This window comes from Ptychodera flava, assembly GCF_041260155.1.
Source record: "Ptychodera flava strain L36383 chromosome 23 unlocalized genomic scaffold, AS_Pfla_20210202 Scaffold_23__1_contigs__length_28996876_pilon, whole genome shotgun sequence".
NCBI lineage: Eukaryota > Metazoa > Hemichordata > Enteropneusta > Ptychoderidae > Ptychodera > Ptychodera flava.
The window spans coordinates 23,575,279-23,596,821 of NW_027248277.1; the positions used below are offsets into that span (position 1 = coordinate 23,575,279).

General features: G+C 38.1%; 1 protein-coding gene across 1 annotated transcript in view; it reads right to left on the reverse strand.

Moving 5' to 3' along the window:
* Nucleotides 1-350: 350 nt before the first annotated feature.
* LOC139123972 (uncharacterized) overlaps nucleotides 351-21,543 on the reverse strand; it is a 23,725-nt gene continuing 2,532 nt past the window's right edge. Inside the window, exons 2-4 of the mRNA XM_070690116.1 lie at nucleotides 1,724-1,874; nucleotides 856-980; nucleotides 351-534 (exon numbers count right to left, since the gene is read on the reverse strand). Of these exons, the coding sequence (XP_070546217.1) occupies nucleotides 402-534; nucleotides 856-980; nucleotides 1,724-1,831 (366 nt within the window). The 5' untranslated portion in view covers nucleotides 1,832-1,874 and the 3' untranslated portion in view covers nucleotides 351-401. The remainder of the gene's footprint in view (nucleotides 535-855; nucleotides 981-1,723; nucleotides 1,875-21,543) is intronic.

The following is a 21,543-nucleotide window of genomic DNA, read 5'->3' on the forward strand; positions in this document are numbered from 1 at the left end:
CTTAATACGGTTCGGGTGGGGTGGGGAGTGGGGGTGGGGGTGTGCTGCCTATCCCCGGTCTTAGTAATTGAACACTCCCTAAGGTCTGTGACAATTTTGGCCCCATTGAAACATTGCAGATATGAGTGAAATATGGCTCCGCTGTTTTCTTTTTGTTGTTTCAGAATGAGAAATAAAGTATTGGAAAAAATTAATTACAAAATAATAGGCTAATATTAAGTAATGTAGGAAGGTAAAATTGTAATTATCAGTTACAAGATAGATACATTGATCAAAACAATCACGTGATATCCGAATTGAAACCACATTGACGAATGACGTCATAGCATCACTTACTTGATCACCAGCCATCATGAACCATTCATGTAGCTCGATGATACCAAAAAACGGCTTTAGTTTCTTTAAATCATTGATAGCGCCCCTCTCTTCCGGCGTGCAAGGCTTCGAGATCTCAACCTTCTCTCTACCATAGTATTTTCTACCAGAGTAATGGCCACGGCAGAGTCTGACGGTGCTACAGAAAGTCTCGGGTTCCTGGATTTAAATGGCGACAAAAACCGTAAATTAAACTGAACTTGTCATAACGCAGTGAACGTATTCTGGTTACATAGAGTCCGATACCTTCCTATTTCAATACGATGTTGAGATGTGTTCATTTTCTCCCGCGTAAACCCTTTCCATCCGGCTATAAAGAACAAAATATTTCCTTTCCAAATCCCTGAAGTCCATTCATGTAGTGTTCAACAAATTTAAGGCTTATACAAACGTACAAAGTATCTTCTTCGTTCTTTAAAATTTACTTCTTGTGGAGAATTCCAGAAAGAACTAGAGAAATATACAGAACTTTAAACTCACCAGATCTTTTTCGATGACTCTGAAAAAGTAGTCGACGTTTTTATCAACAAAACGCTTGCATCTTGCAGTCCGGTTCCCACTAGCAGTAGGTTGCAAAACGACCCAAGCGCATGGCCAGCAAATGCCTGGATGAAAAAAATAATTAATTAGCCAGAAACAATAGTCTATAATTAGTAATGCAATTTCGAGGAAGGGTTTCAGAAAATGAAAGTTGATATCTTCCTGTTCTTTTACTCTTAAAACCCCAGTATTTCTCATTTTGACAATTTTCACCATCAAAAATTTCCTGTACATAAATCTTGGAATACTATATAATGAAGATATTAACAAGATTTGTGCTGTTGTAGATACATGCAAACACTAAATATTGCCTGTAAAATTCGAAATGACCCACGTGTTTCATAACAACTGTGAGGTTCAATATCAATTATCAGCTAGTTTTAAAAATTGGAGATACCGTTTCAAACAAAATATGTCAAAATGAGAAATACCGAGGCTTTAACAAGAGTGATTGGTTGAATATGAAATGGCATATAGCGTTCATCATTTCCCGGTCGTAAAATTAATGGCGTGATTTTGGCTGAAAGTAACTTTGCTATTGATATCTATGTTTCTCAAGATGGTTAATCCTGACCAAGAATCAACAAAAATAAATAATGATGATTCTAAATTAAAACAAAAATTGAGGAGGTGTCTGCTCAAAAGATAGAAGGCAACCATTGAATGACGAGTGGCTGGGTGGGGATCTTGTGAGTAAAAAATACGGCAAAAAGTACAGTAAACATGACGATGAGATCATGAACTGCATAGTTCGTCAGTAAATCTGACAACTCGGACGTTAAGGGTATATTTTGTTCTTAATTCTTACCTCAGTTTGATTATTGGTCACTTCATCGTAGATGAGTTGAAGGACCTGCAGGCAACTGTCGCAGGCAATAGCTTGTTCCCTGGCTGTCCTTTTTGGCAAAACCTCCATGCCCCCGGCACCTCCCCTGGCTCAAATTTCTCCCAAGCACTTGCTGTGAATAAAGAGCAGACATAATTCTATGTTAATAGATTCATTGCCTGCAATAGTTGTCGCTCTTTCTGCTACCGGACCGTGTCGTGGACAGTCGTTTTGCAATGGTGGTAGTTCCTCTTAAAACTTTCGATAATTACATTCCCACTTCTGTGTGTTGTTTCATTCATTTGGATGAAAATAGATTACATTTTTGCAAAGAGTAATACATTCTAAACATTTTGAAACCAAAAGGGGCCACAAAGTCCCTGGAAATTAAAAGAAGAAACAAGGAAAGCTATGCAGTACCAAAAATGGTCATATCGCTTATTTAATTACATGACTTGGTTATTAGGTCGACGTGGCATTGCAATTGTCTTCTTAACTGGGCAGTGACCCGCCTGAAGAACTGCCCTTAATTTGAGGAGTTGATTACATCACTGTATCGTGGTTGGTGCGCATAGTTCTCAGCTCAAAGACAAAGAATATGACACCAAAACCAAAACTAAACGAATAATCCAAGTAATTCATGGTAATAAAATTACCATGTCCATGAAACAGTGAATAAACGACAGAATGGGATCATCTTGAACTGCTGCCTGGTGGTACCAGGTGTTCTGAAAGAGGTACCTTATCTAGTATGTGTTACCCGGCGGCGTGTTGCACCCGTCAGGATTGCAATATGTCCTCGGTGACGTCATCCCAAGATAATACTGCATGTATCAATTCAATTGATGTCCTTCCGTGGAGTGCATACAATGTAAATGCTGCAGCCCGGATCGGAAGTCCACGTTTTTCGGAAAAACGACATTTTTGTATGACTGGACTTATTAATTATCATTGTGAATGTGGTAAGAAGTGTAGACTGAAACCATGGACTGAAAAAGCCATATCTTGTGTTTATGTTTAAACGGAGATGAACTAGTGGACGCAAAAAACCTGACTTTATAGAACGGCAAAAATACCGCTTGGTTTTATAAGGGAGCATTCATTATTTACGGAGAGTGGAGTCGGTGGAATTTGAGTCATGAAGTACATGAAAAAAGCGACCAGAAAAAACATACAGCAGTGACTAATTTGCTACATGAAATTGTTAGGGTAATGATTTTCAATTGTTTTTTTTCAAAAATTAATGGGTGGAAGCCACTACTCTATAATTCTCTGGGGAGAATACTGCTGATATCAATTTTTGTCAGATATGAGTGTGTGTTCAAAATATCACATAATTGACCATGAAACGTAGTCTCCGTAGTTTATTGATTTCCAAGTAGTGCACTGTCTGCCGATCTTGTTATGTGGAAAAGTTAATTTCTAATGTCGCCGGTATCACTTTCTGAGTCACTGACATCTGAATCACAAATGAGATGGAAAAATGTAAAAATTATCAAAAAGTTAAAAGCTCTACAACTACTGGTCAGGTCAGTGTGCTTTAAAAATTGATATATATATATATATATATTTATATATAATCCCATGGTATTTTTCTCTGTTTGACGTCATCGTATACGAGTGTTTTTCGCGGAGCCGTACAACTTCGAGCCGAAGGCGAGAAGTTGTGCGGCTCCGCGAAAAACACGAGTATACGATGACGTCAAACAGAGAAAAATTCCATGGGATTATATATTTATCACATGAACAGTCTTCTTATTTTTCTTTGATGTGGATGGATCAAAATTATTTTAACAAATTGCATGATTTTTATCGCGATTTTGTGTTTTATTTACGCGGATTACTTTCATTTAACGAGTAAAGCGGCCCGTCACCCAGGAGATGTGCAAATGTTTACAGGTATACTTTCATTCATAAATCCGATTAAGCTGAAATTTCGCTACAGCGAAAGGTATCTCCACCAATCAGACATCCGGATTCGGTCACGTGCGTGTGTCAATCATTGTCTCGCGCTGGAGCGATGCCAAGGCAAGTCTGCCATCATAGCTTTCACCGTACCGTGCTACCGACGGATAGGCATAGTATTTTGAGTTATTTAGAATATTTACAATTACATTTATGAAGTTAATACAATGGCACTATCGAAACAGTAGTTATCATACTTAGATATGCTGTGGCTTTTAAAATATCACAAGTTTACGACCTTATAGCGAGCCCGAAAGATTCAGATCGATGACACACAGAGTGTACGCTTGTTGTTGTTGGCACTGCCGTATACGTCACCGGTCTCCGCCGCGCCGGTGGCCATCTCAGTCGTCAATCAATGTTTTCGTTTTATGGACTTTGATGTTTGCTGTGACACGTATCGCCCGTAGGTGCATCTCAATTTTGTTACTTGATGGGAACTCTGTTCTGTTGTACAGTGAGTGTTGTCCGAGTCAACTTTCAAAATAAATCGGATTCTACAGCGCTGCACTGCAGAGTGTATATGTCTTCACTACAGCCTTCCGCTGCAGGTTTGATCTCGATCGAGAAACGACGGAATAATTTGTGTGATGAAGGAAATTTATCGTTGTTCGTCGAATGACTTTATGCTTGTGCCTTCTATGTCGCTTTCCCGAAGATTATACGGTACTCATTTATTAAGTTGAACTTTCGTTGAGGTGTATCTTTAGGGTTTATCGCCAACCGGGATCGCCAGGTACGACGTCGCTTGGCGATCGCCAGGTACGACGACGTCCACATTGAGCCTTACGACTGGAGCAGTGACGTTACTGAGCCAAATGATCGATGGTATCCTCATTCGATTCTTGCTGTTAGGTATATTCGTCCCAGATTCTTGGGAATAGCTAAATCTTTAGCGACAGTGGAATTTCGTTGGACATGCCTTCTATGTTTCCATATCTGGATTTATCGCGCCGGGTCACCTTTTGTCAAAATTCTGTGTTTCAGGAAAAAAGTTCCGGTTGATGACGTACAACAGGGGTAATATGGATTTCTTATCTGTGCTGGTGTACGTCACACAGGTGGAGATACGGGCCAGTTCATGTGATAAATATATATATATATATATATATATATATATATATATATATATATATTATATATATATATATATATATATATATATATATATATATATATATATATATATATATATATATATATATGTTTCTTATGTACATCAGTTATGATTTCTGTCATGGAGCTGGTAGATGCAATTTTCTTTTTTTCAGTATTTTGTTTTACTGTCCATGAGTTTTTGCGTGTTTTGGTAGTTTTCTTCAAACACTACTACTACGTTTGACCACATTCCTGGTTTCTTACAACAATTTCATATTCATGGCATGCATGCGCTCATGGCCTGCATTACACATTTTCATGAAAGTTATTGCAATGGTTGGTAGACATGGTACACCACGAGAAAAAAAGGAGGGGGTGGGTGTGGGAGGGGGTATCCCCCCCCTTGTTAGAAACTTTTGCAAAATATAGAGCTCAAAGCTGCATTTTAATGAACTCAAAAGCAAATTGACTCAATAATGTTTTGGGAGAACAAAGTATGTCTTTGCAACCATCAAAATTAGCATGGGCGGAGTGCCCCTTCCCCTGTACACTAGATAAACCAACCATGGATTAAGAGTGAAGAAGAGTGAAGGGATGGGTGTGGGGGGTGTCCCCCACATTTCAAATGTTTGTAAAATGCATAGCTCAAACTGCAATTAACTCAACAAAGTGAGGGCAAAGTTTACCTTTGCCCTCCTCAGAGTTAGCATTGGGGAGGACAAGTCCACTGCCCCAGAGCATTACCAACCAATGAATGACGGTTGGAGAGAATTAACGGGGTGGGTGTGGGGGAGTGTCCCCTCCCATGTTAGAAATTTTGTAATATTAAGAGCGCGAAACTGCATTTTTGTCGACTCAAAATGGCTTTTGAGTCACGCATCGAAATGGTGGTTACCACAGCTCAACTCATACCCTGTACATGGGCATACATAATACATGATTTCTTCCGTCTTTTTGGAATGTACAAGCGATGGTTTTATAGAAGGATTCACGCATTATAGCCATGCACAAGGTGAGGGTTGAACTGTAACAACTGGTGATTGAGCATATATAGGTGAGTAGAACAACATCAATAATATTCAAAAAGAAACTAAAATGACGAAATAGTGTAAAAAAATGAGAGACTTTGTCCCTTTAATCTAGTGTACGATACAATTGTTAAGTTGTTTATGGAATTATTAGGGCCCTCCTTCCGCTCCTTATCTGAGGAGATGTGAGGCTGTCTGTACTTCGACGTGGCAGAATAACTGGAAGCGCAAATACGAGTCATTCCATAGAGAAGGTCCGAAAAGGCAAACAGTCTACCCTATGTTGCAGATTATCTTTTCCTGTAGCCCGTCAGTTTCAACAATATGAATTACTACTTTGTCGTTTTTGTTTGCATTTTTTGTCTTCTTAAGGCTAACACTGTCAAAAACGAAGTCATTCAACCTGTCGCCGCCTTACCCAGCATACGCAGTACCAAAATTCATTCATTTTTATCTCAAATGTTTGTGAATAAATTATGTGATATCGATAACTTTCGGTAATATCTAAATATGTACTGACCAGGTCATGTGATAAGATTGTTAGACAGAGAAGGACGCCAAAGATTATTCAGATAACCATTTTAATCTTCATTTTTCACTTGATTGATAATAATTATCAACCACCTTATAATACAACCGGATCTGCGATGTTAATGGTTATAATAAAAAATAGAGACAATTGTCTCTGAAGCTACTGTAGACGTGAATGGTCTGGAAGAAGTACACAGCATAACACCAGACACCAAGCGCAAAGGTCTTCTTTTGTGACAGCCGTTTCAGTGTGGCTCACATTAGAAATATTGGCTGAAAATGGTCTGCTATGTCAAATAAACCTCAAATACAGCTAATGTATTCCATTTTACAGTATATCATTCAACTTTTGAAGAAAGCTTTGCATTCATGTAAATAAGTCATATTAAATCTCACATGTTACTTAATCATTCCTTGGCAAGACTTTGTCTATAAATCCAAGGGCATAAGTTTGTGTTCTCACTGACGGCGGCCGAATTTGGCTTGCAATTCAAAAATATTTTATTGTTAAAACCCAAATTGTGCCTTCTTTACCAATATTTGAAAACTTTATGTGACAACACTTTGAGAAAAACTTTGGCCTCAGTTACTTTTGATCTGAAATCATGTTAAAACAACTGTAAAAGGAAAAAGCTACGGGGTGGACCATTTGATATTTAGGGGAATCTGGAAGATGTTCTCATGCATTATTTTTTCCAAATGCTCCACTGGATATATATTATATATTTTCAACTTTTCAACTTCAACTTTTTTTGTACGTCGAACCATTTGCAGACGATTTTTTTTACTTCACTTCTGTTGGGATTTTTTCCCAAAAAGTCTTCCAGACCTCCCCCAGTATATTAATGGTCCACCCCTAATTTGCGTTTACTTTGTCATTAATCCTTTTACTTGCCCGGTCCCCTAGTGGGAAATTTAATCAATGTTATCACCACTTTCAAGTTGAATGTAAACAGAAGTATAGTTGCACTGTGGGAGTCATGTTGACTTCTGGAAATATGCCTGATGCAATTTTTTCCTCAGAAAAATTGCTAAACTCGGTCCTTATCAAAAAATTAACCTCAGATTTGTTTTTTCATCAAATTTCACTACAAATTGATACCGAATTTGACACCATACTGTTTATAGCCTCAACATACTGTCTTACAATTCATCCAGGATAGGTTTAGGTCATTTGAGGTCACATGATGAGAAAATGCCTAAAAATACACATTTGAGAGTTTCCAAACACTTTGAGCCAAAGATTTATTCCATAACACCCCTAGGAACTTATATACAAAATTGCAAAACGCTATCAGACAAGTAGTTTTGAGAATAAGTTATGTTGACCAAAAATGCCAAAAAATGCCTAAAAATAGAAATTTGCATATTTCAGCACAATTTCAAAAAACCCCACTATTGTCATCCTTGGGCATCTTTATGTCAAATATCAAAGATGTCTAATAGCAGTCTTGAAAAAAACAAATTTTTAAAGATTTTTGGACCAAAATTTACAAAAATTCTTTAAAAATACAATTTTGCATATTTCAACACAGTTTCAATAAAACTGAGTGAAGTCTCCCCTTGGTACATACACACTGAATATTAAAGCTGTCTGACTGGCGGTTATGAAGAAGAGGATTTTTTAATGAAAATTGTGTTTTTGATCTAATTTGCATATTTTTGACGCAAACGCAAAAATGAAACAATGTCTGGAGATATTGGAATTATGCAGCTACACACCAAATATGAAGTTCTCCAAATATTTGATTTGACGGACATCCTCACATACATACATACATTGATACGTACATACGTACGTACGTACGTACATACGTACGTACGTACATGCATACATACATACATGCATACCTACATACATACATACATACATACATACATACATACATACATACATACATACATACATACACACACACACACACACACACACATACACATACATACATACATACATACATACATACATACATACATACATACATACATACATACATACATACATACATACATACATACTGTTACGTGCAGAGAAAACAAACAAAAGGGTAAACTCAGCAGTTGACGTTTAAATAAAATTATTACGAAAATAAAACTAATTGCTAAGTCCGGAATAGAGTACAAGCTTTAAAAATGTACAGACTACTTATCTCAGCTATGACGGCAAAACTCCAGTCTCAGAGTTGTAACAGTCTGTCGGATGAATGAACAGTCCTTTGGCTTGCAGGCTTGAAGTTGCACAAAGTCCACAGTATAAATCCAGCGTTGGCAGTGAAGGTCTTGAAAAGTCTTGAGAATGACTACTGCTGGAGTTTCCAAAGACTTGAAGTAACACACAAGAGACACAATCCCAAAAGTCTGACTGGAAGCTGTGCACGTCCCTTTTTATACCCATGTGCTTACATAAGGGTATATAAGAACAATCTAGAACTTTTATTGACATGCTAATTACTGTTCTAAAATTATCTCTCTTACACAGCTAACTAAATTTCCAGAACATTCCAAACACGACTAATTGAATTCAAGGTTGTGAGGTCATTAAGGGCAATGACCTTGAGAATGTTCTAGACTAATTGAACTCAGGTCATGATGAGTGTGGGGGAAAATGACCTACATAACACACCCCCTCTTCAAAAGGAAAATTTTCAAAGAAAAAATTTCTTTTACAAATGTGATATTAAAAGTGTGAACAACAATAAACTCTAAATACGAGAGAGACAGTCTGCAATTAAATTGTCTCTGCCTTTGATATGTCTAATATCAAGATTAAACTCCTGTAATATTAAACTCGATCTTAGCAATGTCTGATTTTTGCCTTTAAATTTCTGCAGAAATACAAGAGGCTTGTGATCGATATAAACCATTATTGCCTGAGTTGAAGAAGTAACATAAACTTCAAAATGCTGTAAAGCTAATATCAAAGATAAACACTCTTTTTCAATTGTAGAGTAGTTTCTCTGGGGTTTGTTAAATTTGCGTGAAAAGTAGTAAACAGGATGATCTATCCCATGGCTATCCTCTTGCAATAAAACAGCACCAGCAGCCGTATTACTAGCATCTTCAGCTAATTTGAATGGCAAACTGAAATCTGGTGCAGATAAGACTGGAGTACTTTGCAGTATGGCTTTAAGAGTATCAAATGCCTATTGGCATTGCTCTGACCAAACAAACTTTACTTTCTTTTTAAGTAAGTTAGTCTAAGGCTCAGTAATTGTGGAGAAATTTGGACAGAATTTTCTGTAGTAACCAGCCATACCGAGAAAGCGCATCAGTTGTCGTTTGCAGTTTAGTATGGGAAAACGTGAAATGGCACTAATTTTGGCATCAACAGGTTTTACCTCACCCTGTCCTACAGTATGTCCAAGGTAAGTCACCCTCGCCCAACCAAACTCAGATTTGGCAAGGTTGACAGTCAACATTGCTTTGCTCAGTCTCTCGAAGAACTTCCGCATGAGCTGATGTGTTCCTCCCAGGTGTCACTATACAGGACGACGTCGTCGACGTAAGCTTCACATCCTTCTAGCCCGGATATGACGTCATTGATCATCCGTTGGAACGTTGCCAGAGAGTTCTTCATTCCGAATGGCATCACCTTGTACTGGAACAATCCGTCTGGTGTAACAAAGGCGGATATTTCACGAGCACAATCCGTCAGAGGGACTTGCCAAAATCCCTTTAGTAGATCAAATTTTGTCAAATACTTGACTTTTCCCACTCGATCGATGCAATCATCAATCTTCGGGATTGGGAAAGTGTCTGTCTTTGTTAGAGTGTTCACTTTCCTGTAGTCCGTGCACATACATAACTGTGATCTGATTTGGGAACAAGTATACACGGCGAACTCTAGTTACTTCTACTTGATCAATAAAGTCATTGTCCAACAGGTATTTGACTTCTTCCTGGAGATATTTCCCTTTCGTAGGATTCGGTCTGTATAGATCGTTTTTACAGGCTTAATGTCCCCAACATCAACATCGTGATAGATGACGTTTGTCCTCGTTGGAACATCTTGAAACAGGTGTTTGTATTCATGGAGCAGTTCTTTCACCTGTTGTTGTTGTTCTGGCTGGAGGTGTGCCAACTTTGTAGACTCCAGATTCTCCAGGATTTCTGAGTTCTGAAGCTTGACCGAGCCCAGCTTTGAATTTAGGGTATTTTCACTCAAGTCAGTTTCAGTATCACTATCTTCATAATGGCTAGAACTGACTGCACTGACAGGCTGTGTTTTAGTAGGATTATCCCTATCCAAATATGGCTTAAGCATATTTATGTGACATAGCTGTTTTTGTTTTCGCCTGTCAGGTGTTTTTATGATGTAATTTAAATCACTCAATTTCTTATCAATTAGATATTGCCCAAAGTAACGAGCATGGAGTGGTTTGCCAGGAACCGGAAGTAGAAAAAGAACTTTTTGACCTGGTTCAAACTTCCGTTTTGAGGTGTTTTTATCATATTTGATTTCATTGACTGCTGAGATGACTCAAGATTTTCTCTGGCTAATTCACATGCTTTAGAGAGTTTTGTACGAAAATCTGATACATATTGTAAAATATTCAGACAATCATCGTCGTCTGATAGGAATTTCTCTTTAACGAGCTTAAGTGGGCCACGGACTGTATGTCCAAATACAAGCTCAAATGGGCTAAAACCAAGAGACTCTTGAATTGACTCTCTAACAGCAAAGAGCAGAAAATGAATTCCTTCATCCCACTGCTTTGGTGTGTCAAAACAGTAGGTCCTAATCATATTTTTCAAAGTTTGATGAAATAGCTCAAGAGCACCCTGACTTTATGGATGATAGGCGGATGACCTATACTGTTTAATGCCTAGCTGATCCATTACTTGTTGAAAAATCCAGACATAAAGTTGGAGCCTTGATCGGACTGGACACATTTAGGGAGGCCGAATAAAGTGAAAAATTTGACTAAAGCTCTCACTATAGTCTTTGTCTTTATGTTTCTCAGTGGTATGGCTTCTGGCAACCGAGTTGATGTACATATTATTGTCGACATGTACTCATTTCCAGATCTTGTTTTGGTAGGGGCCCAACACAGTCTATCAGAATCCTACTAAAGGGTTCTTGGATAGCAGGAATTGGCTGTAAAGGGGCTTTTGGAATGGTCTGATTCGGCTTTCCTACCATCTGACATGTGTGACAAGTTTTACAGAAATGTGCTACATCCTGCCTGAGATTAGGCCAATAAAAGTGACTGAGAATTTTATGATAAGTTTTCCTTACTCCCAAATGACCAGCCCAGGGGGTTTCATGGGCCAGGCGCAATATTTCAGCAAGATAGGACTTTGGAACCACAATTTGATGTTTTATAGCCCAATCATCATCAACCAAGACATCTGGAGGTCTCCATTTACGCATGAGAATACCAGATTTTGTATAATAGGAAACAGAGCTATCTGAAGTTTCACCTTCTTCATCTACCCTGTCAAACAAAGACATAATATCTGGGTCTTTGTGTTGTTCTGCAATGAGATTTGATCTAGAAAATGTCTGACTTTGGTCAGCAGAAGTTTTACTGGAAGTTTCAAATCCACGAGGGATAACGGAATGATCCGTGTCAAACACCTGACTGAGAAAGGTGTCATTTAAGTCAACATCTGTGACATTATTTTTGAGAGTATTTTGATTCTCGGAAGTTTTTTTTTACATGGCTCGAGTAATTGCACATGAAGGAAATAAATCAGGTATCTCTTGTTCAATTGGCTCTGGATCCTCATCTAATCTAGGATTATCAGTCACAAGTGGATTAGTGATGACCTTGTCCCCAGCAAGGTCGTTTCCAAGAAGAAGGTGAATCCCTCCAAAAGGCAAAAAAGGCCTATTACCTACAGTCACAGGTCCAGAAACAAAGTGCGAAGACAAATAGACATTATGGAGAGGAACAGGAATGTAGTCATTACAATCTACCCCTTAATAAGAACTTTAGAACCTGAAAATGACTTTTCAGAACACGGCAGGGTATCTGCCAACGAAAGAGACTGGGAAGCTCCGGTATATCTTAAAATTTTGACAGGGGTAGCAGAAGACAAATCACTAGACAGTGATATAAAACCATCATAAATAAATAGTTCGAAAATACCCATAATGCTATCTTGAGAAGAATTGACCTTGACCTCATTAATTGGGGATAAGAGGGGTTTAACCTCAGGAAATGTGTTACACACATTATTAGACTCTAATTGAGTTGATGAAGAAATAAAGCCGGTGGGCTTAGATCCACTTTGACCACTTTGACCTTAACGTTTTCTTTTCAATTTGAAACAATCTGACATTAAATGGCCGTCTTTCTTACAATAATTACAAGAAAGTGTACCAAACTGTTTGTCAGAAGGAGATTGAGACTTGGGATCTGATGATGTGGGAGTGTTACTTTAACTCTGTGAACTGTTGTCATGTGATTTCCTACTCTCCTTTGAAAAATTCTTGGATGAAAAGAAGGAGTTAAATTTACCTGCATTGTTTCTGCATGAAAAGGACTGGGATGTTGCTGAGAAATGAAGATTTGTGGGTCAATGAATAATCATCGGCCAAACGTGCAGCAACCTCCAATGTATCTGCCTTTTGTTCATTGATAAACGTCTTGATGTCACTCCGGATGCACCTTTTAAATTCCTCAATCAAAACAAGTTGTCGTAATTTTTCAAAATTCTGACTGACCTTTTCCGAAGAACACCAACGATCAAACAGTTGTTCTTTTGTTCGAGCAAAGTCAACATGAATTCTCTGGCTTTACCCACCAAAGCACTTTGCACAAGCATAGACCAGGACTCCTTAGGCCAATTCAGACTCTGAGCAATTTTCTCAAAATGAAGGAAATATTTATCAACATCCTTTTCTTGGAAAGGGGGAACTAACCTAAAATGCTTAGTGATGTCAAAACCGTCTGAAGGGAAGAATTTTCCTGACTTTCCAAGCTCTAAACGTCTCATTTCTACCTGTAATCGCTGTTCTTCTAATCGCAATTCTTTTTCTCTCTGTCTTTCATCCATTTCTTATCTTTCCTGCCTATCTTTCTCTCTCTGTCTTTCTTCCATTTGCAACTTTTCACGTGCCAAATCTGCCTGTGTTTCTAATTCTAATTTTTGAGTTCAAAGGAAGACTCAGGCTCATAATCTTTTAAGGCGGATTCCTCAAAATGGCCTGAATTAACAAATGTTTTACAATCTTGAACTGTATTTCTTGCTTGCGTTTAGATCTTTTGACATCTACTTTAAGGAAATTTGCCAGTGCTATGAGGTTGTCTTTTCTGAGGGAATTAATGTGTCCTGATCAAGGTCATCAATAAATTCGCCTGGCTTGAATTCCGCCATGATTGAATTTCGCTGAGTTCACGGTATACAGTAGTTTTGAAAAGGCAGGCAAAATGTTGTCGAACGGCTCAAAATATTCGCTCCCGGACGAGCCCCCAATTTTGTTACGTGCTGAGAAAACGAACAAAAGGGTGAACTCAGCAGTTAAGGTTTAAACAAAATTTGTTACGAAAATAAAACTAATTGCTAAGTCCAGAATAGAGTACAAGCTTTAAAAATGTACAGACTACTTATCTCAGCTGGGACAGCAAAGCTCCATTCTCAGAGTTGTAACAGTCTGTCGGATGAATGAACAGTCCTTTGGCTTGCAGGCTTAAAATTGCACAAAGTCCACAGTATAAATCCAGCGTTGGCAGTGAAGGTCTTGAAAAGTCCTGAGAATGACTACTGCTGGAGTTTTCAAAGACTTGAAGTAACACACAAGAGACACAACCCAAAAAGTCTGACTAAAAGCTGTGCGCGTCCCTTTTTATACACATGTGCTTACATAAGGGTATATAAGAACACTCAAGAACGTTTATTGACATGCTAATTACTGTTCTAAAATCATCTCTCTTACACAGCTAACTAAATTTGCAGAACATTCCAACACGACTAATTGAATTCAAGGTTGTCGGGTCATTAAGGGCGGTGACCTTGAGAATGTTATAGACTAATTGAACTCAGGTCATGATGAGTGTGGGGAAAATGACGTACGTAACAATACATACATACATACATACATACATACATACATACATACATACATACATACATACATACACACACATACATACATACATACATACATACATACATACATACATACATACATACTTACATATATACACACACACCTACACACACCTACACACACACACACACACACACACACACACACACACACACATACATACATACATACATACATACATACATACATACATACATACATACATACATACATACATACATACATACATACATACATACATACATACATACATACATACATACATACATACATACTGATGATGGACGCCAGATGCCGGAAGATCACATAAGCTTCTATAGACTATAGTAGTCTCTAATAGCTTAAAATGAGAATTTATGATTTATTTATATACTTAAATTTCTAAAAGAAATCCCGTGAAATCGTCATAAAGATAGACATAAAATATTTATCCAATTGTGGTTTTATTTTCCCGCCAAAAATTCTGACTTTAAAGGTTATGTCCAAATTTCTATTTTAACAAGGCTACAGTTCCGAAGACAGTGCAGTGTTTGGAAGATCTGTGACATGGCCAGTTTGGGGTCGCAAAAAACAGCTAAAACGTGACAAAAAAACACCTTACCCTACAAAAATTGCTACAAAATGTTTTTTTGGCATTTTCATGTAGCATCAGGTGTAGAGAATAAAATACCAAAAGTCTACCAAAGTCTGACCATCAGAACGGTCTTATTTTATAATGGCGTCCAGGATGGTTCCATATTCTTACAAAACACCAAATCCTTCACTATCCATCCTAATTAAGTACTTTTGGGGTCTTACTCAGTGTTTTTTCAGGCAAATAAATCCATTTGACTTTTTTAGTCCCCGCAGATGAAGTCTGGGGGACTTATGGTTAGGGCTCCGTCGGTCCGTGGGTCCGTCCGCCTGGAGTCATTTCTCAGAAGTGCCTGGACCGAATTCATTTAAATTTATCACAAGGATAATGTACTCCATTGTACATATGTATGTAATTTTATTTGACAATACGATCCAAGATGGCTGCCAGGATGACTGCTGTTCACATGGAACCCTTCTCCACTTCGACCTTCAAGGTTCTCACTTGAATATTTGCTACTACCAGTGGTTTTACTGTCTCCAATGGTGTAAAGCAAGGTGGGATCTTGTCACCAAAGCTTTTAATATCTATATTGATCATCTGAGCTTTATGCTATCTAATTCCAAACAGGTTGTAACATTGGAGGACTGTTCGTCAATCATTTAATGTATGCTGATGATATTTGTCTGATTAGTCCTTCTGTCAAGGGAACTCAGAAGTTACTCAATATTTGTAGTGAATATGGTACTACTCATGATATTTTATTTAATAACAAAAAGACCAAATGTATGTGTGTGAGATGCGATTCTTCTATGATTCGTAACATTCCTTCTGTGTATCTCAATGGAGTTAAATTAGTATTTGTCACAAAGAAGACACATTTGGGTTTTGTTCTCAACGATCACTTTCGTGATGATGACGATATTGAGCGACAGATGAGATGCTTTTATATATCAGCTAATATGCTTATGAGAAAATTTTCTCGATGTATCTTTGAATTAAAGAGTGTCTTTTCAAAACATATTGTTATCAATTGTATGGCGATCCAATTTGGATGGAATATTCTGTTAATATTATGAGGTAATCGAAAGTTGCTTACAATAATGCTGCTCGTCTTTTATTGGGTTATGATAAACGTAGTAGTGCAAGCTCTATGTTTATATCTAACAGAATCAATAACTTTGATGCCTTGCTACGAAGGCAAATTTATGGTTTAAAGCAAAGACTTCTGAGAAGCAGTAATGATATTGTACGATGTGTGTATGACTCATTATATTTAAACTCTGAAATGATAAAGTTATGGAATAAGCTTCTTTTTGTATAACTTAACCAAGCTGTGTATATTTATCACCAGATTTTCTTTTGTTGTTATATGGACAATGAGTCCGAAATAAAGTCTCTAATAATAATTATATAACTTTCATATATGTGGCCCTAACTCAGATGTGCCTCAGCCAATTTTGTTCAACATTGGTACAAGGCTAATGTATCATGACATATACGCATACATGCATTTTTGTAGCGATAAAATTCCCAAGGGTTAGGCGTAAGTTAGGCTTAGGGTTAGGGTTAGACTAGTCTGAATATATAGAGGGAGTGAACGAGTCTAACCCTAACCCTAACCCTAACCCTAACTTAAGCCTAACCCTAATCCTAACCATCGGAAATACATATCAACAAACAAACACTATCGCTTGTCGATGTGCTCGATCAAGGCACGGTCCCTCTATCACGGTCCCTTTCTCACGGACCGAGGTCATGGGTTAAATTTGTCATCAGTCTCACTCAATATTACTAATTTGCCGTTGTTGATCTTCGTGTGCGAGTGATTTATTGGAACTGGATACCGATCACGAATCTAGATCCTATTCTTCGTCGCTGTTTCTGTACGCCAGCTGACGTATTAAAACTGGCAAGCTTTACGTCACGGTCGTGGGTCAAGCACGACTGGTTCGGAAACTCTCAAGTATACAAGTTTGCGCTGTTATTGTCCAAAGCCAGTCGTTGAAAACAGCAACTTCGGGACGCGTTTTCATAATGGTGTTTCCGTTTATTTTTTGCAACCTGACGAGGAGCTTTGACGTCTTCGGTCGAGACCGCAGCAAATCTTGCAGACGTCACCGGTACACCGCTTCCATCGTAGTCACAGTATTTTGCTCCGTCCGTGCCGAGATATTAGTTTCACTTCGATAATAAAATTCTGATTCCAAATGTTCGAAATAAATACAGTTCTGCCAATCGTAATAATTATTTTCTTCCACAGATATACAATCCGCTTCAGTATTTATTGTTGTTCAGGAGCCGGCGACAATATTTACCAATAGAAAGTAGTACGGGATAATAGCTAATTTGCATAATTTAGCGTGAAATAATTTCTTAACCATGGTTTTCTATGTAAACATTATTTAATGGCACGTGACCTGTTTCTGAAATGCATTGAAGTTGATAAAACACGTGAAATACTTTGCTGAAAGCAAGCAATTAGTAAAATATTTAAAAGCAGTGATAATTAGCTCAATCAAAAGCTAAAATACTTAGAAAAGTGTCACAGTTTTTAGAAAATGCAAAAAATATAGAGGGACTATATTATCTCTGTCTGTGAAAATACCAACTTTATTTCGCTGCCAACAAATTGGTAATCTGTGGTACATATGTAATAATGTTAATTATCCCACATCCATATAGCCTAAGTATAGCAAGTTTTACATTAAAGAAGAATTAATCATGGTTTCCCCATAGACTACCATGCATAGTGAATGAACATTATAGATGAAATTCCAAATCAAATTTCTTGTACACATATTCACTCATCGCCACCCTATTCTTCTAAAGACCAATTATGTCTATCATCCCATGTCTATAATGCCCAAGTATAGCAAGTTTTACATTAAAGAAGCATTAATCATAGTTTCCCCATAGACTACCATGCATAGTGAATGAACATTTTCGGTGCGGAAATTCCAAAATCAAATTTCTTGCACATATATGCACTCATAGCTACCCAATTCTAATGTACTTATGTCAATTATCGCATTTAGGTGACTGATGATGAGATCATTATGTATCTTGAAACACAGTGTGACAGAGGGTCTTCGCTGTTGAAGACAGCGACCTGGCTATGTCTCTCTAAGGCTAAAGAGAACACAAAAGATGCACAACAGGACAAAACACAGAAAATAACACAACATTTAGAACAGCTGATGTGTGTTTTTTTTTCTTTTATAATTGCTCTCACAGAAGTAGCAGTAGCAGCATACTAGTATTTATTATAAATATATATACATTTGTTGCAGTTTAACAAAAAACTACTTTTTTGCATGTTATTTTATGATTGTGGTGTTTTTGTTTTTTTTTTTGTTTTTTGTTTTGTTTTGTTTTGTTTTGTTTTGTTTTGGAGTATTTATAAACATGTCGTGTATGTTAAGTGCTATCAATACATGAGTGTCCTATATGTTGCGTGTCTCTTTTCAGGATTCCTCTGTAACATTTCAAATTATGAAAAATTTTACGTGTCTTCCTTGCACAAAAATTAGTGTCCCCCTGACTCATACGCAAAATGAAGCGGCCCTCCCCAAACCGCTGCCTGAAAAATAGTGACCCTCCCTCAATCGCACCAGCCCCCCCCCTGTTAATTCTGACCAAGCCCTAAGAACATACAATATCTGGTCATCCGTGTACCGTTGCGCATCGAAACAACAAGTGTAGGCCTATAGCTTCGAAATTTTATGGAGAGACATCGCGACTGAGACCGACAGTAGGGGCACAACAAACTATTCCGAATTGTGCGTCCGTGTTTAATGCAAACATCTCTGTAGGCGATTCCGGTTTGTCAATCAAATCCAAAGTCCGACATTGACAAAATTGACATGAAAATATGATGTCCGAAAAGTTTTGTTTATTCAACTAACTGATTCATCTCCTTTGACATCCCTAAGCTACATGTAAACAGCCGGAAAGACTGTGACATCGATGTCTCCCGGGCCCCCACGCATACTGCATGGCCATGCTCAAATATTTCTTCACCATTTCAAAAACAATCTTGTCAACTTGGTGCATAGGCCACGCCTTTGTACGTTGGTCAAAACTAATGGCAGTTACGGTCAGAATATAACATTGGTCAAAGTAAGATTGAATATGGAAGACGAGAATGCTTTCATCGATTGACAAAAATGAAAAGGAACGAGTCAGTAAATATCGAACTATAAAGGGAGAACGAGACTTCCACGATTAATCAACTGGGAACAGTATTTCGATCGACATAGTTACACAACCAGAGAGAGCATTTTATTCAGCCTTAAAAATAGGTCACCGCCTTTCCTTTAATAACACCCAAGCGTTTCGATCTACTCTGTCCCAAATTGGTATGATTGGCCTCCGGGTTTCGCCTGCCGTACTGACTGATACATGGTTATTTCTTCAGCTATTTTTTCATTGTTTCGCATAAGATACAACATCTTTTTCGTACACAAGGCATGTTAACGTTTGGAAGGAACCAGTCAAAGGAGGTTAGGATATTATATACCGTAGGTGAAATTATAATGGAATATTGAAGGTGAAAAGACTGAAGCTTATCGGTCGACAAAAATTGCCATAAAACCGAGAATCGAGACTGTCTATGATTTATTAATTGGGAACTAAATATTCGATTTATTCATTAACACAACCAGAAAGAGCATTTTATTCAGCTTGAAAAATAAGTCGTCGTCTTTCCTTGACACTGTCCCCATTTGCGTTTCAAAATATTAGTCTGTTTCCAGTCGGTAAGAACGCACGCAGCGGTGTCGGCCGTACTTGCCGACATCACAGACAGGTAACGCGGCATGCCCTTTGTTCCATGGTCGTCTCACTAGACTATTGGCTTTTCATATTAAAATGAGCTTCAAAGGTGTTAAACTTTTTGGAGGCTTTGTTAGTGGTTGATAATTACACGATATTATGCGAAAAATACGACGAGATGGCATCGTACTGCCAGTCGCGTAGCAACCATAGTTACTTTGTGAGCTCTCAGGCCAGAAACACTGCTTCACGCCAATCAAAACATAACACGCCAGCAGTTTCATAAACATGTCCTTCCTTGACGCACGTGTAAAAGACGGTATGAATTACCGTAAACCATTGAGTAAACCAGACAGTATCGGTAAAAGACTTTCAAATTTGGTTCAAACACACTCATTATAATTCATGAAAATATGAGAGGAATTTTTAAAACGGAAAACTCACTTTCCTGAAGTTCAAAACACTCCCGTTTTCGCCATCACGCCAATTCCGCTCAGCACCACACGACAACAACAACAAAAACTTTGTCGAACATACTTTCGCTTAACAATTGGTGAAAATCAGAAAATTACCGAAGCATGCATGAATGGCACTCTTCGAAAAAGAGAGCCGAGAGCTTCATGAGGCGGGGCAAACATGAATTGCTTATGTAACCGCTTCACGCCTTAAACAATCCGTTACCAGTCTGTCTATTTTGTCTGTGCCGACATGTAACATACCGGTTTTTCTCAGCAATTGTTTTAGCGTTTCGCAAAAGGTATCGCCAACTTGTCCTTTTTAGTGCACGGGGCACATCTGTCTACGCGTTTTAGGAACAAGCAACATGTGGTTTAGAACAAAATATCTGTGAAATTAGGAAGGAATATTGATTCACAAACAGAAAGCGTCTATATTCGTAACGCTGTTGTTTCTGATGTCTTGAAATGTCGTTCATTCACCAACTGAAGGAATTTTTTTGAAAGCTATGTCATTCAGTCGAATTAATAGGGATTGAGAAAGTCACAGTTTCCGTCGGTGGTTGAATTGATAGGGGTAAAATAAAATGTTTTGAGAAAAAAAATTGGGTGGTCGTAAAAGGGTGGTCAAATTGATACGGTTTTTACGGTAATTCTCTTCCGGGTACAAGCAGACTTCGCATCGCGACGATTCACGTGTGCTCGACATGCTCTATGTCCCGGGACCATTTTCTCGAATGTGCGTAGCGTGGGGTTTTTTCTCAGCGTGCGGGGCCGTTCTCACTTGTTACCGTCTTCATATCGTCTTGTGTGCCGAACATGGAGGTATTTACGCATACAAACTAGTTTTCTGTCAAATAAAAAAAAACATTTCTGAGAATTAACCGCACATGTTGGGTTAATTTCTTATCTGCCATTCTCCGCCCATTTTAGACTGTACAACTGTAAACTCAGACATGCCTAAAAGCACATGGGATACGTTCAGATAGGCGCATTGATATGTTTACGTGTGTAACCGTGTAGCCGGGCGATCTACTAGCGAGGGAACACGAACACACATGAATTCGCTTTAAATTTTAGATCGCCAACTTAGAGGGCTCGACTAGGCCTGGGTTTTTCACTTTGCCTTTTAAGTATATGGCGGCCATCTTGGACGCCATCTTGAAAATGACACATTTCCATGGTCAGATTTTTGGAGACCTTTACTATGGTATTAAGCACATTTGACTCTACAAAACAAAAACGTTGAGAAACCTTTGGGGATGAAACCATATTTTCAGCCGACTAAACAGGGAAGAATTTCATGAATCTGAATT